A 23043-nucleotide genomic window follows, 5' to 3' on the forward strand; every position below is an offset into this window, starting at 1 on the left:
GATGTGCAGATTTTAAACAAAAGAAAGATGTCACAAAGATGCTGATGAAATGATAGTCAGGGGATTTGCCAGGTTTTGTGTAGTTTTGCACATGTTCTCATTTTATTATTGGCAGAACTAGAGGATTATTTTAGTTATTTTTAACATAGCTATGGTTTTGTTTATTGCAAACTTTGGCCAGCTACATATTTTAAAGTCATATTTAGAATAACAGATTGAAATTTTATGCCAGTAGAAACATTTAAGAAATCAAAGGAACTATTGATTAATAAATAAAATATTCTTTCTGCGGCTTTTCTTTTATTCACACACATGACATCCAAAAAGTAAAATCAGTATCTGATTTCTGATTTTGGAAACTGATTGAAGGAGGGACTAAATACACAGGAACCATTCCCCTCAGTCTCCCCCCAAAATAGCAGGAATCCAAGAGTGGGAATCTAAGAGCTCCTTGAATAGTTAAGATGTGTGGCACTCAGGAAAGACTTACAATACTGGAAACTGTAGCATGTCCTTAGGCTATGTCAGCATTTTCCCAAAATGTGAGGTGTGCACACTTAGCTAATGGGAGGAAGATGGATAAACCTTTAACAACACACACACACACACACACACACACACACACACACACACACATGCATCAGGAGTATAGAGCAGGAGATGGGGAGGAGTGCATTTTCCTGAAAACAGCGGTGCGGGGTGTCAGCTTTTAAAAGTTTGGGCAATACTTGAAGAAGTTAAGTTTGTTCTGATGATGAAGTGCTGGTAACTTGGTCACCTGCTGAAGAGGTTAGCTGGGTAGAGTTTCTCAGGACAGGAGCTCTCTCATCTGCTTACATAGTTCCCATTAAGCTCAGTTGACTTTCCTAATTTTAATTGCTTCTTATTTTCCTAACTCTTCTCTTGCTTCAGCTATTTCTCCAAAGACAACCAGCATACTGTACTTCCTGGAACTTTCATTTTTAAGCTCCTGTTTGTTTTCATAATACTGAGAGGTTGCCAGTCAAATTATTGTCATTATCTTTCAATCAGCCATTTTGCTGCTTCTCTAAACAGCTCAAGCAAAGCTGGACCCCTTTCCTCCTCTGGTAAAATTATCAGACTGGGTTCCCTGCCACCTACTCTACAAACCACTCTGCTCTAACACCGGGGTGAGAGGATGAAGAGGCACTAGGGAACATATCCACAAATGGCAAGTTTCTGGAGAAAGCTAGTGGACCAGCAAATAGAGGTTTCTATTAAAGAGAAGGAAGGGGAAATGAACTGGATCCCAGTCAAAACAAAGGAGACAGTGAGGCATCCTGATTCTCCAGGCACCTCAAGTTATCATCACCAGTGATTTCTATCAGCACAAACAGCTTGTAATACCACTCCATATGGCACTGAACAAGCTCAGCAAAGTTAACACTAGCACTGTATGAATGAGTCCTTTGTATGAGCTATGTCCCCATTCACAGAGATAGCAGAGGATCTAAAGCAGGGGCGGTTAACCTTTTTACTATCATGGGCCCATAGGCACCAACTCCTGGGTGTTCCGGTGCTGGAGCACCCACGAAAAAAAATGGTGGGTGCGGAGCACCTACCAGCAGCCTCCCTATCAGAACCTCCCCCTCCCCCAGCGCCTCCTGCCTGCTGGTTGGACCCACCGATCAGCACTACCTCCTCCTTCCCAGTGCCTACCACCTTCTGCTGATCCGCTGTTTCATGGCATCAGGAGGCTCTGAGTGGGGAGGAGAGGAGCAAAGGTGGAGCGCTCGGGGGAGGGGGCAGAACTGGGCAGGTAAGGGGCGGGAAGAGGCAGGTAACAGGCCGGGAAGGGGCGGAGCGGGGATGGGAAGAAGCAGGGCAGGGGTGGAGTCTTGGGGGAAGGGGTGGAGTGGGGACAGCGCCTGGGCAGAGCTGGGGGGAGCACCCCCCAACAAATTAGAAACTCAGTGTCTATGCACGGGCTATTGACCCACATAAAAAAATCAATCACGGGCCACATACATCCCCGCAGGGGGGCACGGAGCCTCAGGGCTTCCCACCTACAACAGGGAAAGCCAGTGCTCACAGCTCCAGCCCCATGGGGTGGGGCGTTGAGGCTCGGGGCTACAGGCCCGGAGCCCCAAGACTAGCCACGAGCCAGATGAAATCAAGCAACGGGCCAGATCTGGCCCACAGCCTGTAGGTTCCCCTCCCGGCCTAAAGAGAAGATTGTATCAGAGTTCTTTGGTGCTCATAAACACAAATAGAGTGAGCCATTTAGGCTGTAAACTCCTTGGGTACAGGGACCTGCTATTTTATATCTCTAAAGCACCATCTACACATATTGTACTGTATTAATGAATAAATAATGGAAACTCTTTTAAATCATAAATTCCACAGTTGTCAGACAGTTAATTGTTGTGCCTTGGTTGATATGGAAATCAGATATTTCAGGGCACAACTGGCTTTTTGGTGCTAGTGAAACATGCAACAGCTAATGAGTCACAAACAAAGTTTAAAAAGAACAGAGTTGATATGAAATGAATTGTAGCAAAAATCTCACTGTGTAAAAAAAATGAAATCGTTCCATGCAAAAATTGTGATGTGGACATACCTTCTTCATTCTTTCCATTGGATGCCTGAGGAATTACAGCTAGCACCAGTTTATTTAGCCACCTATGTTATAAACAGAAAGCAAGCACATTTTTAGGGATATTTGTATTCTACCCTGCAACACCTCTGACAGTCTTCAGAAACAGTGATCTTCCTATCTTTTATTATCACCACCAGTATTTTTTTTCTTTCATCCTCAGTTTAAACTTCCTGAGGGATTCAGAGCTGGTCTACACTACAAGTTGGGTTAAAAAATTTCTTGCCCTCTGCAATGTAGTTAAGCTGACATAAGATCCAGTGTAAACACCACTAGGTTGATGGAAGAATTCTTCTATCAACCTACCCACTGCCTCTTGCAGAGGTGGATTTACTACAGCAATGAAATAACTCCTTCCACAGTGCTACAGCAGCGCAGCTCAAGGTGAGCCCCCCTGTAGTGCAGACTCTCCTTAAAGGGTGCTGAATACCTGCTACTCCCTTTGATTTCAAAGGAAGTTGAGGAGCATTCAAGCACCTCCCAAGGAGATATGTACTCCTCACCTCACAGGTTAAGGAACAATAAGGCTATTTAGAAATCCCTCTATTTTTAAACTGCTTCCATACACGGGTATCTGAACCCGTGACTTAATTATTTAAGATAGTGTAACAAATTATTTATTCCTCACAGTTACACAATCTTATGCTCTTAACAGATAATGGCATACTTTGTAAGAGTAGGTCCTTTAACTCAGGCTTCCTGACCAAATTTAAAATTAGGTAAGTTATGTTCTATGTCCCCTTACATCCCCAGTTTTATATAGCATTCTTCATTTTTTGTTCTAAACAGTTAGGTAGCATTGCTGCATGCTTTTAACAGCTGCTGCATTTCCCACCTTCTCTAGAGGGCTGTGTTTTCTTAGTGCATGAAGTGACACCTGGTTATAGTTTGTGTATCTTTTCAATTTATAAACCATTTGGATCCTTTGAACTGTAAGGTGCTATAGTATGTAAGATATTACCTGCTCAAAAATTCATTCACCCTCCTCTTCAGACCAATCTCTAGGTCTACTCGGCCTCTGGGAACTAGTTATACAACAATTAGATGACCATGTCTGATCTTGTTCCCATTGAGGTCACTGGGAAATTTGCCAATAAACTTCAGTAGGAGTAGGATTGGGTCCACCTCCTCCTGATCACTGTATGAAGTATAGATGTGCATAACAACTAAAGATTACGGATTGTCATTCCTGTAAAAGTGGAGAATGAATTTTGGCTCCAGTTTATTAAGGACCTTGACCTTACTCAATGAAGATTAATAGAAATGAAAGTAAAAAAGAATTCTTAGTATTTCAAACAGAATGGATAGGTCAAAAAAAAATCCAGATTTAAAAGATTACCATCATATAGGAGTGTAAAGTGCACAGTGGTAAATGCATGCAGCTATCTGCTATCTTCTAGCACATGTACTAAATAAATGAAGCAAACTACTTCCTGAATAAACCCATTAGTGGTTTAATGGATGGATGCCTGTAAGAGTTACAAACAAAGGTCCTGCTCCTATAAACATTTATGTACATGAGTAACTTTACATGCATGAATAGTCCCAACGAGTTCAGTGGGACTACTCAGAAATGTAAACAGTTTTAGGATTGGGACCAAGAAGGCAGATACTGCTCACTCTAGTTTTATGCATGTGTGATTTTTATATACAATACATTTCCATGGAAAACATCAGTATTAATACCACACTGAGAAATTAAGTTCTCATAAATCAGCAAATCCACAAAGATTAACTCTGGCCCTCTACAGGGGTGTCTCACTCCATCCTCAAGGAAGATTTTCTGCAAACTGCAGTTGTTAAGTAAATTTCATTATGGCTTAAAAAATCAAGGCCAATATTAAATTAGTGTATGCCCTGTTGTACTGTAACTTACTCTGTAAGGTTGTATAAGAAATTTCAGTTTGTATTATATAATACACATTAAAATTTGTCAGACAATTCATAATTCACAATACACATCATATTTTAAAGGCCTAAATTCAAGGGTCAGAGTTAAGCTTTGTGGATTTGCTGATTTATGAGAACTTCAGGAACATTGATTTATTTTTATGAAACATTCGCAGGCTTATTGAACATTGGCCTTATAATTGGATCCTAACTTAACCTTAACTATGGAGCAAATATTGCCACTCCATAATATCTTATTTAAATTGACATGTTTTTAAATAGCCACCACTAGAGCAGGGTGTTTTATCTTACATTTACCTGGCAGATAACCACTCCATCAGCACGAAAAAACAAAAACAGCAGTCCAAGAATACTCTTGAATCACAAACTACTACTTGACAACTAAAGAACCAACATGCAAACAAAGCAATGGTTCTAAGACGGTGGACAAGGATAGAGAAGTTGCTGTTACTTACCTATTCATTTCCTCCACATTCTCTGCTGCAAAATAAAATGTCTTGATCTGTGGGTGGCTGACCTTAATAGCACTTCAAGAAAAAACAACAACAACAACAACAACAACGCACACATACAGAGAGAGAGAGAGAGAGAGAGGGGAAAAGTTATTTTAGGTAGGAAAAAACAATGAAATTGTGAGAGCAAATTATCCAAAGCAAAACACCTTTGTACATCCCATTCTATTAATGCAGACCAAGTTATCCATTAAGAAATGTATTTCTTTCCTCAAAATTTGGTGCCATTTTTAGTGGAATTTTATAGATCTGTCATTTTAGCAAAGATACAAAGAACATTGGGTCAAGATAGATAAAAGGTTTTCTAGTACTGAAAAGACATTTTCAGAAGGAAAAAAATAGATGTATTTCTAGTCTATTAGCATCATTTTATGTCCTCCTGATTTGTACACCTTTTTGATGAAGAGAAGGGAGTAAAAAAGATACTTGTGAAAATAAATATTATAATTTGCCCTCTAACAAACCAACAATGGTACATGCTTGGGAATCAGCGCTAAAGTATCACAAGAAAGATGTGCCAGCTAAAGAAAAAAGTTTCCAATTCTGGATGCTCACATGCCAAAAATCCATCTCAATTCACCTCTGTTCAGTTACCCCTGCAAAAAGAAAGTCAGCCTGTTTCAGAAAAGTAATAAAGTTGCCTTCTAGTGAAGGACTGGAGGGCCAATGGGACTGGAATCTGCCCACGGGACTGAATTGAAAATTGATTCTATTCAATGGTTGTTTAGTGGCTTATATAAAATGAATTGAACTCAGTCCAAATACTGCAGGCAAGTAGCTACATAAAGACCATCATCAACTCCGTCAATAAGTGGCAGCTACAATGAAGGACCGTACTGCAACGGAGACTGAACTAGCTAGTTGAAACACACTGGTAAGTTAAAACAGAAGAAATTTACACTTCTACAGCCAATTTTATCTCTGTTCTGTGGGTAACTAGAGGATTTCAGGCAGCCGAAGCAGATCATGGGGCACCTTTTCTCAAAATACCTATGATTTTTTCATTTAAGACACCTCACCATTTTTGAAAGGGCACAACTTTATATGCTCTTCTTCCTACATGTTATTAGGTAGCTTTCTAATTATATGCACCAAACTCTAGAAAGGAGATTATTGTTATCACATAATTTAAATAATAAAGCAAATTATGCTAATTTCTGCATTTTGAAAATAAGATCATAGCAGGTCCCCCATATATGATAATTAGTACTGGGAGAAAACTTCAAAAGTTTCTGGTAACATTCATTCCAATTTTTAGATGAATTCATTGACTGTTTGCAGCCTTTTTGTGTTGTTTTATTGCAAATATTCTACCAAACCAGTTTCTGTCAGAAATTATCACTGAAACAACCAGTTGGAAATTAATTTGAGAATATCCACAGAAAGCAAACACTGAATTTGCAAATAAGAGTATTCGCAGAGGAATCCTCATTCTAAGAGTTTCAGTCATCCAGTCAGGGAATGTAAACACATCCCGTGATTTACAATTGAACATTTCATACTTGAGCCCCTAACTTTAGGCACCTGCACCCCTCATTTGCAAACACTATCTATCAGGCTTAGCATAGCAAATGGTCCATTGAAGCCAAAGGCAACAGTCAACACTTGCTACGTGTTATGTGGCTCAGCAAACAAGGGCTCTGAGAAACCAACAGGGAACTCTGGAGCCACAGACTCTCATACTCAGAACATTTTGCCTCTGTTCCTCAAGAATTCAAGTAACAGGCCTTCCAGCAAGCATGCCTTAAGAAAAATGTGGGGATAGAGCACCGGGAGAAGGCATTCTCTTAAAAGCCAGGATAAAACCATGTAATGTTTTATAGATTAAAAACCAAATCCTTGAACTGCATTTAGAAGCATCTGGAAGCCAGTGCAGTGTATGGAGCATGGTGGCTGGGGCCAGCCCTAGATAAAATGGTGCCCCAGGCAAGGAGCATCTCTGGCACCCCCACCCCTTCCATTTGTTAAAATTTTGAATACCTTATTTTTATTGCATTTGTAGCCCTTTTCATGACTTTGATGCATGATTTGCATACATGACTTATCCCTGTCATATAAGATGATAAATTTTCACGCTAGGATCTGTAAATCTGTATTTATTCATGCCATATGAAAGCAAATAAGAAAAAAATTGTTTCCTCAAATCTTATAGAAATATTTTAATTTTTAAGAATAACTGAAATATACTAATATCGAGAAATTGAACTGTGCACCAACAGAGTGGACCAGTATTAAATAGTGTTACATTAGGTGACAGTCTAAGAAGGTTACCCTAGTGCTGGGCTCTCATTTCACTTCACTTTGTTCTTATATCTCACTGACTGACTGCTGATGCCCCTCCCCTTATATAGCATGGCTGACAGCATTCTAGGAGGTTCAAGGAAAATGTAGTTCTCAGAAAGTCTGGAAGGTCTCACAAGATTCTGCAAAGAACATTCCAGCAGGTTAGCGAAAAGTGATTGCACATACAGAATACCTGAAACATTTTACTTCCAACATTCTATTTTCCCTTTTGTTGCTAACAACAAAAACAGCATCTTGAGCCTAGTGCCCCCCAAGGCTGGCACTCTAGGCAGTCACCGGGGTCGCCTGTCCCTAACTGTAGTACTAAATTAAACAGTTTATGCTGCTAAGTAAGTAAGCTGTCATGTCCTGAAAAGCAGAGATTCTGTGTGATCCTCAAACATGTCCCAAAGAATTCATTGCAGTAATCTAATCTAAGGAATAATCCCTGTTAATACACAGTAATATTGTTTATATCATTATTAACCCTCCCAGTTAAGAAAAGGTAGCTAATCAAGAGTATTCTCATTTGGACACTACTTGGAAGAAAGCCCTTGGCATAAAGTCATATTTGTTGTTTAATAGAGTATTATGACTCTGCATACCAGAGATTTTATCTTTACACGGGTGCACCAAATTCACTTTCCACAGCTCCTAAAACTGCATAAATCCCATGCCAGGGTTCTCCGTGGAAGGCTAGCTGCTCAGTCCAGATAGGGCAGCAATACACAGGAGGAGTAGTGAGCAAAAGGCATAGCAGGAAAATAAAACAAAACAAAATAAAGTAATAATAGTAATAAAATAATAATAATAATTTTCCAGGCAATGTGAAACACACAACACTAGCTATTCTTTGCACAAAAGTTAAGCCCAGTCATGGTGAAAGTAAGAAACTCAGAAGTTCTTCAGATAGTCTATTCATGCCATTTCTGACCTCCATCTCTTTTCATTGACCTCCATCAAATTCAAATGTAGCTTTTGGCATGTAAAATCTTTATTTAGCCAAGCATGGGGCTGAGTGACAAACTTACTACTTTTTCTTGCATTCACTCGCTCGGTCCACAGTGAAGTCTGGCAGGTTGATGAATCCTTCAGCTTTCTCTGCCTGCAACAAAATACGTCACCAGAATTAACCCAGGCTCCAGTGGTGGACACTGCTGACCAAGGTTACATGAATTCCCGACAACCTTTTATTCCATGCATATACATTTCTACTGGAAGGAGCGAGATAGGAACCACTTTTAAGTGACTGTGTGTAGGGGAATCAGAAATCCTGCATGGGTTGCCCATCTCATTGTGATGGCGGTGCCACTACTCCACCTCCTGTACAAGGGGGCAGGGTGTGGGCATAGCTTTTGCTCCACACCCCCAAGAACCAAGCCGCACAGATGAACCGGCACAGCAGGGGATGGAATCTGCACCTCGTATGGGGTTAGGGAAGATTACTCCACCCTCTGGAGCAACCATGCACTGACTCATATTCAGAATTTGTCACACAAAGTCACACTCTGGTTTGTAGGGACAGCTATGATACAAGCTCCAAAAGTAAAATTTAGCCTCGGATCAGAACAGGACTAAAATAGAGGAGGTGCTAGGGGAAAGCAGCTCCCTTTGTAATGATCAGTGATCACATGCCGATACTGCTGTACATGAACAAAGTCATCAGCCAGACCTCATACATGCAGCATGGGAAACTGAACTCTTAACCTTCAGCTCCAAAAAACAGAAGCTTCTTCTCATTTGAGGTGAAGGATAATGTCAATATAGGTCAATAGGAGTGAGAACCATATCCTCTTTTCAGGCCTGGCCATTAGCAACAGTCTCAGAGGAGATAAGCACTTGAGTTGACACTCAGTACAACGGTGCCTCATACACCTTGCTAAAATAAAGGGCCAGATTTCCCAGGCGTCCTTTAGTCACCCACAACAGGTGCCAGTGCAATTTAGACATCTAAATCTCTGATTTGCAGGTATAATTAGTTAATTAAGCATTTACAGGTGGGATTTTCAGAAGTGCTCATCCTGGACCCGGTTAAATGCCCGGTATGTGAAACACAGAGGTGCTGAGGGAGGACGGACAAAGCGCACCTCCCCAGATTTGAGTTAATAAAGTTGCAGCCTGCTGCTGAAATCCATCTCCATGTCTGTCTTCATTCACCTGTGCACCCTGTTCAGTCACTGTGGACCTGAACCCTTTCCCTCCCATGAATGGCGGTGATGCAGACACATAAGCACCTGCATCTGTATGTGTGGGGGAAATATGGATTTGTTCTTTCAAAAAAAGATTAGAAATATTAATTCCTGATCTATGCATTTCTTGTCCTTCCCCCTCAACCCTACCGCATTATAATTCTGAAAACGTACACTGGGAAAAGCAGCTGAGCTATCTAAAGATATTTCAAAGAGCAGGGATAATTCAGATGGAGCAGAAATGCAGAAGACTGACAGCATCTAAAACTACATTGTTTGTGTGTGAATCTGAAGTGACTATAAAAAAAGGAGGATATTAGCCAAGAATAGTCTCACATTTTTATACATCAAATATTTAAACTAGAGCGACTGAAGACATTGATAGAGAAAGTAAGTGCAGAGGAAGAAATAGGGTTAATCATAGGAGGTGAGGAAAATGCAGTTTGGTAGACTGGCTTCTTCTGCAGTGAGAAATGTTGTTGGTTTGCTACTGTTGTTTTTTGTCTTCTCTGGATTATAATTTTAATTATCTGTCCAGGGTGCTGAGATAGTGGGTTAGGTTTCTTTTATGTTTCACATGTTGAAATGTAATGAAGTTAAATTAACAGCAAGCAGGAGATCAGAAGTTTTTTTGTTTGTTTGTTTTTTAAAAGGAAAAATAATGTGTAGAAGAGATTTACCAAAATCGTATCATATTTAAAATGGGATAAACAATACCCTGAACTAATGCTTTCAACCTAGCAGCCACAGTATATGAATGGAAAAATAAATGAAAGCCAGTAAGAGAAAGAAGAATTCTGGGAAAGTGCCATCCAAGGTTTGGCTACTGATAGTACTAAGGGAAGAGAACAAGTTATGCAGGGTTAGAGTACCGAAATCTTGGTGACCTCCTAAGCTAAGTACTGTAAACAGACTACTTCTACATTTCTCTTCCCAGTATAAGCTTACAAAAACAAATGCCAACACAGATGAGTGCTCCATGTGGTGCCTAGCATAGCACTGAAACAGCGATTATTAAATGCACCATTGGACTGGAAAGGTACACCCACAATGCTGGTTTCTCCACTCCATTCACCCCCAATCTAGTTATACAATTTTAGAAATAGAGATTAAGATGATCTTTCTAAAAAGGAACATCCCTCACACCCAGCCCTAGCCACACACCAACTAACTGAAATTTAAAGCAAGAACCAATGAACTTTGCAACACCAGGAGGCTCTTTGGCAGCACATAATACGTACCTCCATTTATAGAAGAAGAAGAAGAAGAAGAAGAACGCACACTACCATACTATATGTTTTTATATCTTCCTTGAGGGATCAACAAGATACTACTTGTTGGTGAAGTTTGCCATTACTGAAAACGGATGCAAATCAAAGGCATTCAAAGTGTTCTTAATACACTTTTTACCATTTTAAAAGGAAATTGAAAAATTGGAGCAGATTCAGAGAATAGCTAAAAAATTAATCGAAGGTTGGACAAAATGCCTGACAGTGAGAGATTTAAAAAGCTTGATCTGTTTAGCTTATTAAAAAGAAGGTTTAAGAGATGATTTGATTACAGTGTACAAGTACCTTCATGGGGATGAAATACCAGGTATTAGACTCTTTAATCTAGCAGAGAAAGGTATAACAAAAACCAGTGACTGGAAGTTGAAGCCAGCTAAATACAAATTAGAAATAAGGCACTAATTTTTTTTTAACAATAAGGGCGATTAACCATTGTAACCAGCTCCCAAGGGAAGTGACATGTTCTCTATTGCTTGATATCTTCAAATCCAGATGGATAGCCAAACACTTGTTATGCTTCAGTCAGACAAGTTACTGGGCTCAACATGGGGAGAACTAGGTGAAATTCTATGGTCTGTGGTATACAGGAGTTCAGACAAGATGATCTAATGGACCACCCGCATCCCCCGACCTTAAAAATCTATGAATTTATGAATCCAGGGAATCCTAGCCCTTTCCATTCACCTACAGAGAGTGTATCTCTATAAACAAGTCTAGGATATAAGTAGGATGCAAGTCTCATTTGGGGATTTTTCAGGTTACAGTTGACCTTTTTTGTTCCACTGTGGGCCACTCAGTTTTAAAAGGGAATCTTTTCCCTCAGTCATTTAGGAAGATGGATACTTACAGCCTCAGTAAAATAGTGCACTTAAAAACAGGTGCTTCAACTAAACATGGGATTCAGTTCAGCTGCAGTCACATGACTATTCACGTTCTTAATGTTAAATAGCTGCTAAAATACTTTGCTGGAGCGGAACAATGGTGCTCAGCACTCTTCAGGATCAAAATGTAAGTGCATTTTAGGGTTCCATGTTCATTGTGACTTCATAATTTCCACAACACATTTGATTCATTTGCAAGTTGGACATGCCTTTGTTTTTTTTTTTGGGTGCTGTGTTTTTTTCTCAATTATTATTCTTATTGCTTTGTTTTGTTTCTGTTTAAACTGACAGCTCTATAAACTAGACCTGGTATCTTCCCTGCAATCCCAAGACATGTAGCAGGTATAACTGGGAACAAAGTTGTGATAGCTGTGTTGGCTCCCCAAAATTAGCATGCACAAAAACCAGTAAAATCTTATTGTCACAGAAATCAGCAAATAGGATGCATTCTAAATAAGCACAGGGAGCAAAATAAGGTGCCATTTTGACAGTCATTTTTTGGAGTGGAATGGCATTTTAAAAACTGAAAATTCTGTGAAAATCATAAGCCATTATCATTTGTCTGAAGAATTATTTTCTAACATGATTTTAACTGTACCATTATTAATTTCATAAGGATATGGTCAAGCTTCTCTATGATCCTGTTGTAATATCTCAAGATGGCCATGAAGGATTCAAATTAAAAGAACTCTGATCTACCTTTACAGCAGGATGTTCAAAAAGAAAGAACAAACTGTTACATTTTGATTTTAAGATGGGTTACCCTACATATAAAGGAAAACTGCCCAATCGTTTGAAAGTTCACAAATCAAGATACAGAATATCATCAGGAATAAACTGGGACGTGCATTTAAAAATATATATATTTATCATTGGTATGTTAGATCCTACTATTGGAAGCAGCCCTTTTGCTGAAAAGTCAGTGACTATAGCTGGTTTGTGAAAAATTTCAAAATTTTTAAGCTGTCAAATGATTTTTAAAATCATAATTAATTGCGAGATTATAAAAATTGTTGCAATTAATCGCACTGTTAAACAGTAATAGAATACCAATTTAAATGTATACTATTCATTTAAATGGGTTTGAAATAAACCCATTGTTTTTTAGTTTTAATGTTTTGCGATATTAAAGCAATTTATAAAATATAAATCATTTCCATTTTAGGCAAACAAAAAATATCTATAAAAATCTTGAAAAGTATTTTGATTAAAACTGTTACCAGATTTGTTGCAAAACACAAAAACTGGCTCATTAATGCCAACTTTTTTGAAATTTTTTTTTAAAAATGGATCAACTTTTGACCAAAAAACCCCTTTTCATTCAAAAGATTTCAACCAATTATATGTGTGATAGACACAAAACACAAGATCCCAGTGAAAGATACTAAGCCACTTTACCATTTAATAGGTTGAATACCCTCGGCTATGGTTTGGATTCTTATCTTTACTTTTTACGTGTTATTTATGTGATGCTGTATGGAATCTGGGGGACACTTGAGGATATTATGAATATCAATATTGTAAAATTGCAATGAGTTGTGCCAGATATGCCCTGTAAGGTATTTGAAAAAAATGTTATAATTTGCCAGATATGATGACCTTATTTATATGTTTGTATCACCTTCGTATTATGGTTATAGGTATGTATGTATGTATGTATGTATTTCAAAACTTGTGCTTATGCTTCTGGGTGACACCCCCAGAGAGTTTCAGCAGTGCCTAGCCTGCTTGATGGCCCATTAAGGATCATCAGCTACAACTGACTCATTGAGAGAAGGCAGATACACCTTGTGACTCAGCAAGGCATGCAAGGACATGGCTATGGACAGAACTCTAAGGTTTCCAAGCCATGTACTGGGCAGCTTGTGTTTGGGACAAAGGAAGCACAGGCCACATGGCAAAAGAAGCAGCTGCATCTTCTCCATTTTGTCTTCAGTCCTGTCTCTTGTCTTCAATCCTGCTTCTTACCTCTGGAAGGACTTTGCTACAAACTGAAGCTCTGAACAAAGGACTGAATGATCTATCCAAACTGTGGATGTGTTCCAGAGGGACTTTCAAGCCAGCAAACACACCAATACTGCTAAGAACTTGATATATGGACTTTGAAGTCTTTGTACGTATGTGATTGTTTTACCATTTAACATCTCTCCTTTTTTTTTTTATAATAAATCTTTAGTTTTAGACACTAACGGATTGGGTGGCAGCGTGGTATTTTGGGTAAGATCCAAACCTATATTGACCTGGTAATGTGGCTGACCCTTTGGGGTCAGAAGAACATTTTGTATATGTGAGCAGAGTTTTTTTAAAATAACTTCTCACTGTACTGGACCTAGGTGCTGGCTGGGAGCCAGAGAACTGGAATGCAATAAAGAGGGCTGTGCGATTTTTTTCTTCTTCTTGATACTTGGTGTGGGGAATCAGAAGCACAGTTTGTCACTGGTTGGGGAGTTTAACTTCAGTGTTATCCACCAGTCTTGGGAGTATCTGCTCTCCCTTTTGCAACCTGCCCTGACCTTGGCATTTCCAGTGAGGACTATCCCAGGCACCATGCTTATGTTCTCTTAAAAGTTAAGAGAACATAAACAATAGGGGGAAAGGTGAGAAATTGATAGCACTGGAGATTGAAGTTGTCACTTCATCCACAGAACAGCAGAGCACTGACAGCACAAACTGGTTTCTGTGGCCTCATCAGCATGCTTCAGTTGTGGCTGGGGGGACCATTTGTAGGCATGAGTGAGAAGTTCAACCTCCATGTCTATTCAATGCTCTGCTTCTCCGATAAATCCTAAGATTGCCAGTTGTGGATAATTTTTGTAATGTTTATACAGGCCTGTGAGGAACCAGAATGAAAATTAACTGACTTCATAGTCCAACAAACAGTCAGCAGAAGGCAATGACTTTTCGTCAGTGCCAAAGGGTCTGATGAGCACAGTTTAAACACAATTAGGTGGAGCAAGACTTAAGGATAAATGTTGAGTCCATCATCACCTGAACCCCCTTTTATTGTATTCATCTGATGATTTATCTAAGCTGATTCCTCATGAAACGTTGTTAGAGATCAAGACTTTGAACAATGTGTATAGCTATAGAAGGAAACTTGGAATTTTTGTCCATCCACTGAAAGTCACACAAGTACACAGAGCACCAACAGATACACAACAAACAGTTGATTAGTCTCCCAGTTTCCAATGAATCACAGGTGCACATGTGAGATAGATGTGAGATGAAACAGGAGTCTAGCACCAGAATTATTTGTGTTAGTTTTTCCCTTCCATGCAGAAGTAATGCCCCACTCACAAGGTTTCAGTATGAATGCTCCAGACTAGAACTAAAACTGCTTGGGGGAGGCAGAACCTGATGATGTCTTTTCTAAATGTTCCGTTTAGAAGCATCCATCCGTACAGAATAGCAACAAAAAGAGGGAACTAGAGACTAGCAGACAGTCACTCTCAAAGATGTCCGGAGTTCAGTCTGGATACGCATTCAGACATTTTGGAGCTTATCAGACTAATTTATTAAGATTGCCCCACTTACTCCCAAATCATTTCTCATTCACACCTTTCAACCCAATTAGATCCTTCTCAGTTTCCTTCTCCCAAGATACTCCCTGACTACCTTAACTGCCTCTCCTCATCCTTTTTTATTAAGGTCACAAATCTGATACTGTTCCTGTTGAGATTTCCCAGCTGCTGTCTTCTGATACACTGCTGGTGAGATGTGAATGCATTCGTTCCCCATTCCCTCTTCTGTGGAAGACCCACTATTTGAGCACAATAGCCAGACCAACAAAGAGTTCCAGAGCTTCTGAGGCCTTAGAACAGATTTAATCAAGAGCGTGCAATGCACTGGGGATTGTGGAGAATACCTCACCCTAACTTGAGAAAACAGAAATGTGGATTCAGTTAGAGATTCCACACAAATTCTGATATTTCTCCAGCCTTACTAGAAAAAGGCCATCAACAGCACACTGCTGTTGCTATGCTACCGTTGTCAGTATCTGGTTAACTGTAGCATCTACAGAAAGCTAAAAAACTTCTTGCTTCTTAAAATAAAGTAAGTGGTCATACAGAACCATAGATAGCCAAGGTCACTGACTTAATTCATTCATTTGACCTCAGCTTGATTCTGCCCTCACCACTCTTCACTAGTGCGTCAATGTTGAAGAGCATCTATGTTTAAAGGCCCTTTAATATAGTAATCTGAGTTGAGTGTTTAGATGCTAAAGTGGAAAGTTACTCTGCTGCATCCTCCCAGCCTGACATACAGCAGCTGATCCCCACATTGTTGAAACTACAGAATATTCTAATGTTCTTTAAAACATATAGGGCCCAATTCTTATATCAGTTCTGCTGGTGTAAGTCAGGATTAACTCTACTAATGGTAATATAATTGCACCAGTATAAAAATTGGTGTCATGCAGGTGAATTGGGTCCATAATATCTTTCAGCAAGTCAATAAGAAACCAGCAGAATCTTATTATATGCTGGTCCATAAACACTGCATCTTTATTCTGCTTCAGGCACAAGCATTTAGGAGCAGGAGTGATTAAGTGACCAAGGCATTAACAAGCATTTCTAAACATCAATGAAGAGGTGGAAATATTCGCTAAGCTATAAAATACAATGGGCAAAATACAGCCCTAGGAGAATTCCACTGAAATTAATCAAACTGCACCTGTGATGGCTTTGACCTAAAAAAGGTAAGTGAGAAAGGTTTCCTTTTCCTTTGATACCTTTTTGATGGTGTGATGCTGCTGAGCACTGTCTAGAGCTACGCTGGGCAGAGGCCTGTTCTTTAAGTTGTCCAAGGTAACAATAGTCCAGCTCAGCCTGTTACATAAAATTGTTTATAAAATCAAGAAAAGGTGGAGACAAATGGACCAGTACAAACTGGATTGCTTACATTAAAACAACGGTGATGAGGGGTCTTTCAGGCTCCTGGCATCAAGTTGCGGATTGATATGACAATGAACTGAAAGAGTCTCAAAATGGGAGGAAATGTTTAGAGTTGAAATCACTGAAATGTTTTTTGAATGGTTAATTAAATAAGGTAGCCACCCCTTTTTGGACATGGTCTATCTGAGGGTCACTCAGTGACAGTCAAGGGTGTGGGACATGGACTGTAAGGAGACAACTTTATCACCATGGCTTCCATCTCCATCATCTCCTCGGACCCCAGAATCTACCATTACTCCATTGGGCCTTCATCATCCTGATCCTGAGACAGAGACCTGAACAGAGCAAGCCAGGGAGAGGAAACTGATGATATCGCCACCTCCACCTGGAATGTAAGATTTGCATTTCACTCCCTCATGTCAATTTCCTTCTCACTCTTATTTTTCCTCTTTCCTATCTCTCTCTTTCCTTTTACTTTCGGTCCAAAAAAATTATGTTTAGCAGGCCAAGTCTGACATGTCTCAGAGTGGCTGATAAAACTGTGCTATACCCATGTTTCTCCAGTATCAAGGCTGAAAGTCAGATTCAACAGCAGAGTCAGGAGCTGCATTTTCTATCCTTGTTATTCTTCTCTCCTCGTGTGTCTCTCTTCTTTTTATCTTAAAGAAGGAAGGATTGGACTTCAACAACAACAGCGGCAACAAGAACTGCTGCAAACCACCTCAATGGTCTTCTCTTTTCCTCTAAAAGAACAGTTAATAACATCTAAAAAGAGCCCCGGAAAGGTGTTTCTCTCTATAAAAGAACTCTCTACAGCTAAAGGGATGTTAAAATGAAAACCTTTCTTCATATTTTACGTTTAAATGTTTTAGCAGCTTTCTTTGATAAAAGGTTTTTAAAAATTTTAGAGGTAATTGTTACAATGTAACTAAGCCAGTGAAGATGTGACAAGAAATCCCAGACCACACTTAACTGATTACTGTTGTAATTGTAATCAAAGCTTTCAGTAACTTCTTACCCCTTGTTGGGACCAAGACATCCCTTTTTCAGCAGGACAGCTATTTGCATTTTAAAAAGTTAATCATTCACTATTCAGCAATTTAAACTTCATTGTTCCAATCCACTGTGCTGTCCTAGTCGCCTAATCCCCTGACCCCTCCAAATTCTGTGCTCCCTCAGTGCAGGTGTCCATAAAAAAAAAATACAGTAGGAGCTTTTGTGCCAGACCCATGGGTCACATGAGTGAAACAGAGCAGTGGATGTGACAACAACAAGACAAGAGATAACACCATAATGAGCTGGCCAAGCTGTAATTCTGACACCAGCTTTACTATCAGAGAACAAAAATATCAAAAGGAGAGTAAAAGACAGGTCAAGCAAGGTTCATACTGGAGGTGGGAGAAATAATCAAGTCCCCTTATTAAAATTATGCAATTAGTTCCATTGAGAACATGAGGAGAGTGCTGCCCTTTCCTTGACGGTAAGTGCCTGTAAGCTTCTTAAATTTGCAAGTTCCTTCCAGCATTTAAATGTCAGTGGAGCATGTAAAGAACACGCAGGCTTAAAGGAACAGACTGTATGACAAGTCCATTTCACAAGTGCTTGCAGAAGCAAAAAATGTAGAAAGTTTCTAGCATTTGCTCATTTTGCAAGAAATCTCAGGGCTGAGCAAAAACTAAATAAGCCTGATCATTTATACATCTCCAGATTACACTTCAGATCTCCCCCAATCCTTTCCTTCCCAGTACTAGTAATCCCTGCTTAGTCACTCACACACAGTTAGGAGTTTATTGTACTCACCAATTGGCTGCTGTACCAGTATAACGATGACCCCTTCAGCACAAACCAGAACTTTTTCCATTTGTTACCAATGAAAGGTCCTTTTTCCTTTTTCTTGTAGAGCCACCCCTGGTAATCAGCTAGTCCCAGGTCCTTACACGATATCCTCCGTCGACTCATAACAACAATCTCTGTGCCATTAAAATAAATGGTTCTGCTTGTTTAAATCTACAAAGCTAAATAAATTAAATATATCAGACCATCTACATTTGCTATATTAACAGTCATCCAAGTGTCTCTTAAAATGCACATCAAAGTCAGGTGGTCAGTCAGTTTTATGATGTCTGTTAGACACGTTCATTTAAAAGGCATTCTAAATGTACAAAGATAAAATGAGAAGATGTTCTCAGAAAATAAATGACATGTACTGATTACTCTAATGATAATTGCACACAAATAAGACATGAATTACTGTAAAATAAAACAAACTAGATAAAAATGTGTTTCATCCTTCTTACAGCTTTAGAAAATAATAGATCTATTTAAGTCACAGCTAGAGAGGACTAGCTTTCAACTAAATGAAAAGCTGCACGTCTCTCTCTAGAATCTCCATCTCTCTGTCTATTGACATACCACAAAGGCTTAGTCCAAATGAACAGCATGCTGTCATTTTTTCAGAATCGATGCAAAAATAAGCAGAGTTTAACCAATAGTCCTTCACCAGCTGACCAGCGGTACAAAAACCTCGACCTCCCCCAAACAAGACACTTTAAAAAAAAAAAGAAAGAGGAACAAAAGAGGAGGGAAAAGATCTGTTACCTTGACTTTTCTGTTTGGTCTTCTGACGCAAGGGAACCTGCAAGAAATGCAGGAAGGAAAGAAAGGAAATTTCAGATTGTGTTACAACATTTGTAAAGAAAGACTGGGGGCAACTGGTGGAGGGGGTGTTTATACGGAGGATAAAATCTAAAAACCCACTTGCAGCTAAAGGGAAACTACTAGCTGAAGCATAAAATGTGTTAATTAAAACTGATGTATGTGCAGTTGAACAAGAACAAATGTAGCACTATTATATATATGAATCTATCCACTAGTGCTTCCTGTTTCACACCCACAGGAGCCTCTCTCGGATTGGTTTTTAGCTGAATCGTATGTTCTCTGAAGCAAAAAAAAGAAAAGTTAAGCCTGCAACATTTTAAGCCTCATTGCCTTTATTAGGGATAATTACTAATATGCAAGGGTGAAAAACACGTCAGGTATTTTGTTATCACTGAGCTCTTAGCACATTTTGGGCATTACTGTAAACAAATAATAAAAACAAAAATATCACTGCTTTTCCCCCTTCTTTGTCTTTCTAGTACACTTCTCCCCCTACATGAGTAAGATGTTGACAGAATACATTACAGGTAGGAGGGTAGTGTCTCAATAGTAAAAAAAATATAGTCCACATTTGGCGGATTTTCCTCATTATAATGTATAATATATATGCTTAGTTGATTATGTTATCCCATATATATTTATGTATTTTAATTATAGGCACTCATTTTCATATTTTACATATAGTATATTTTATCCAACATTATTATATGGAAAATATATTTGTCTTACTGAAAAACAGAAATGAAACTAAGGGTTATCAGCTTGAGTTAAAACCTATAGGGGAGCCTGAAGTTGAACTTGAGCTGCCAACTCAAATTAAAAGCTGAGTTGCTGTGTTTTCACTGCTATTTGAACCTGAGTTAGTTCATGTGGGTTAGCTAACCCAAGTTAAGAACATACCATTTTGCATAGTGTACACATAACCTAAACTATATGAAGTGAGGTCCAGAGAATAAGGAATTAGGAATCAAAAGCCCTGGGTTCTATTCTTAGCTCTCCCCTGACCTGTTGTGTTACCTCAGACAAGGCAACTCACTGCTCTTTGCCTCAGTTTTCCCATCTATAAAATGGGGAAAATAATAAATAGTTATTCTTTTTAAAACATTCAGACCTCTCACTGAAAAATGATGCATACAAGCTTAGTATTTTGATATTTGTTTACACACACAATCCAGCTATACAGAGGTGATATTCATCTGATGAACTGCAGAACTGTGTATCAAAGGACTATAATGTATCTTTGAACACTGAACTTGCCAAGATATTAGTCTTTTATCTTTTAAGTTATATTATCTTTAGGGAGAGAAAAGCTATTTTATGCTCTTTGGGGAGGTTTTCGTGGCTCCACGTACCAGTGAACTCATTGTAACTAAGACACTTGGCTTTAAAGTGGCAGGGACAACCACACACAAATATCAAAATCATGTTTTTTTAAACCTCAAACATTTTCTCAATATTTTTCTCTGTAACATAGGTAACACATACATAATTGTGTACCAGAAAGTTTTTATTGGTGCTTATTTGGGATGACTACCTAACTCACTTGTGGATGGCTTTGCCAAGAGTGAATTATCCCAGACTCATTATTTTTTATTTATGCTGTGATCCATTGGATGTTTCTCTCAGGACAATGTTTTCCTTGATCTATTCTCATGGAGCAATGAGCAAAGAGACCAGTTACATGGGAGCCACTAATGTTCCCCCACTCCCATATGGGCTGACCCTGAAGTCTTCTTTCCAAAGGAAGTTGTACCTGACTCAGGCCTGAGCCCATAGGAAAATAGTAAGAGCTGCCAGGACTACCTCCTTGGACCCAATACCTCCTACCTAGCAATTAGGATGGGATGATGAAAGAGGGAGATGAAATAACACCTCTTATACAGAAACCAGGTAGTGGAAATGATTCCATGATGTTGTAAAGATGACGCATCGTGTAAATCCTGATTAATGAAATGTCATGATGGTAAGATTGCAACACAGTGACAGGATGTGGCTCTCTGTAACTATTTGATGAAGAAGTAGCTCTCCTGCTAATGCACGACCTTTATCACTGAGCTAAAGCAAAATAGCTTAGACCATAGACTGGTTTGAAAGGAAGAGACAGAAATCTCATTGCATGAATCATTTATAATTGAACTGAACAAATCACGGGTAAATATAATGGAGGCAGCAATCCCGGGATCTGGACATGGATTGCAGTCGCCATGAATACTTCTGGTACCAGTTTCTATAGTTCCAGTAGCAGAAAGCCATGAACTTTTCTGTTAGATGACAAACATGAAACCTATGGCTAGTGTGCTCTGTTTTCACAAGCCCAACAGCCTTTATTACTTGTTAATAAAATCATATAAAAATAAGAACAGGAGAACTTTTTCTCCTTTAAAAAAATATTCCATTTATTCCTTACAGGTCATGAGCACAGTCAAGAGTCCCTGTAGTCCAGGACTCTGCAGCAGTGGAATTTGTCATGGAATCTCCCCAGTCTCACAGAATTTGTGCTCCAGAATTTCAGCTCTGATACCCCTCCTGGTCCCAAAGCTAATAAATTTAATATGCGGAAAAAAACATCTGTACTCACTGTTCATATTTAATATTGTTGAAACCTCCATTTTTTTAAAATTTAAATTAATCTAACACTACACTTGCAGTCTGCAGTTTGACAAAGAATCCAGAGACTTGCAAAATTTAGGTCCAGCTTGTCACAAAACACACAGGATGCTGGGTTGTACTAGCAAATGGTTCTCCAAAAATCAGATTGAAGTTTCCCATCTGCAAGATATCCAGATATGGCCACCATGTATAGGGAACCTTTCAATTCAGGATACTCAGGTGGGTAGCACAAGGAATCAATAAAGAGACACTTGAGATTTTCCGGTTTGCAAGTTTAATTTCAGATCAAAGACAAATCCTTTTAACAAGGAGGAGTTTTTCAAGACAATGAGAAGCAGAATCACTGAAAATCACTATAAAAACACACCCAACCATAACCAACAGAACTGATGGTCCAAACCAGTGGTATAGCAGCCATATCAGAAGAGACTATATGGATTACATAAGGTGCACTCACTGGAACAATATATGACTATTTGGTATGCTTCTTAAAGCACCCGCCTCTTGGAGTCATCCAATTTATGTGAGAATCTCAGCTTTCATTATCCTTCAAAGAGGACAGAGGAAAACATGAATCCCCTAATGGCCCCAAAACAGAAAGGCAAATAAACCAAATTTAATTTTTTAAAATTTCATTATTTTTAAGCCACTCATGATTTTGTGCAGCCTGACTTCTGATTTTCGCTTGCAGTTGACAATACTGCAATTTTTTTCATTGTAGTTTTACACATCAGGAACGTGGTGGACAGTGGTGGTACTGTGGCCTACTTGAACCTCTGCTCCTAAACGTAGACCACAAACCTACGGCTTACTATCCAGAGCTCCTCCTGCAGAGTGCAAATACATACATGCCCTAGCTGTAGCTTGATGAAACTGCAGAGCTCAAACTAGGTCACATTCACTTACCTCACTGGCTGACCCAATCAATAGGCAGGAACTATAGAGGTGTGACAGTTTGGGGGATATGTCTGTGTCAACTGACGAATTCCATTTTGGTTTTGTGAACATCACGTTGTATTTTCAACCTCCCTCTAGAAGGTAGCCTTTGGTGTGGCTTTGAACATTCATTTGATAACAGGAACTGACATCTGGAGGATAGATTATGAGTATGCTCCATAGTATAGCATAGCTCCATAGTGTAGACTCAGCCTATGCCAATGGAAGGGGTTTTTCTGTTGCTGTAGGAACACCACTTCCC

The 23043-nt window shown here is 39.2% G+C and overlaps 1 protein-coding gene across 9 annotated transcripts in view; it reads right to left on the bottom strand.

Annotated features, from left to right (window-relative positions):
• IPCEF1 (interaction protein for cytohesin exchange factors 1) overlaps positions 1-23043 on the bottom strand; it is a 135581-nt gene that overhangs the window by 33788 nt on the left and 78750 nt on the right. For 4 of the 9 annotated variants that reach the window (XM_043511225.1, XM_043511229.1, XM_038395779.2 and 1 more), the window contains exons 3-7: positions 19176-19212; positions 18378-18547; positions 8355-8428; positions 4984-5055; positions 2582-2643 (exon numbers count right to left, since the gene is read on the bottom strand). In XM_043511225.1, the coding sequence (XP_043367160.1) occupies positions 2582-2643; positions 4984-5055; positions 8355-8428; positions 18378-18547; positions 19176-19212 (415 nt within the window). Of the gene's footprint in view, positions 1-2581; positions 2644-4983; positions 5056-8354; positions 8429-18377; positions 18593-18989; positions 19140-19175; positions 19213-19334; positions 19418-23043 lie in introns of those variants that run through there. The other 5 variants (XM_043511230.1, XM_038395783.2, XM_043511227.1 and 2 more) reach the window with 4 other exon arrangements.

This window comes from Dermochelys coriacea, chromosome 3, assembly GCF_009764565.3.
Source record: "Dermochelys coriacea isolate rDerCor1 chromosome 3, rDerCor1.pri.v4, whole genome shotgun sequence".
In the NCBI taxonomy this organism is placed as follows: domain Eukaryota; kingdom Metazoa; phylum Chordata; order Testudines; family Dermochelyidae; genus Dermochelys; species Dermochelys coriacea.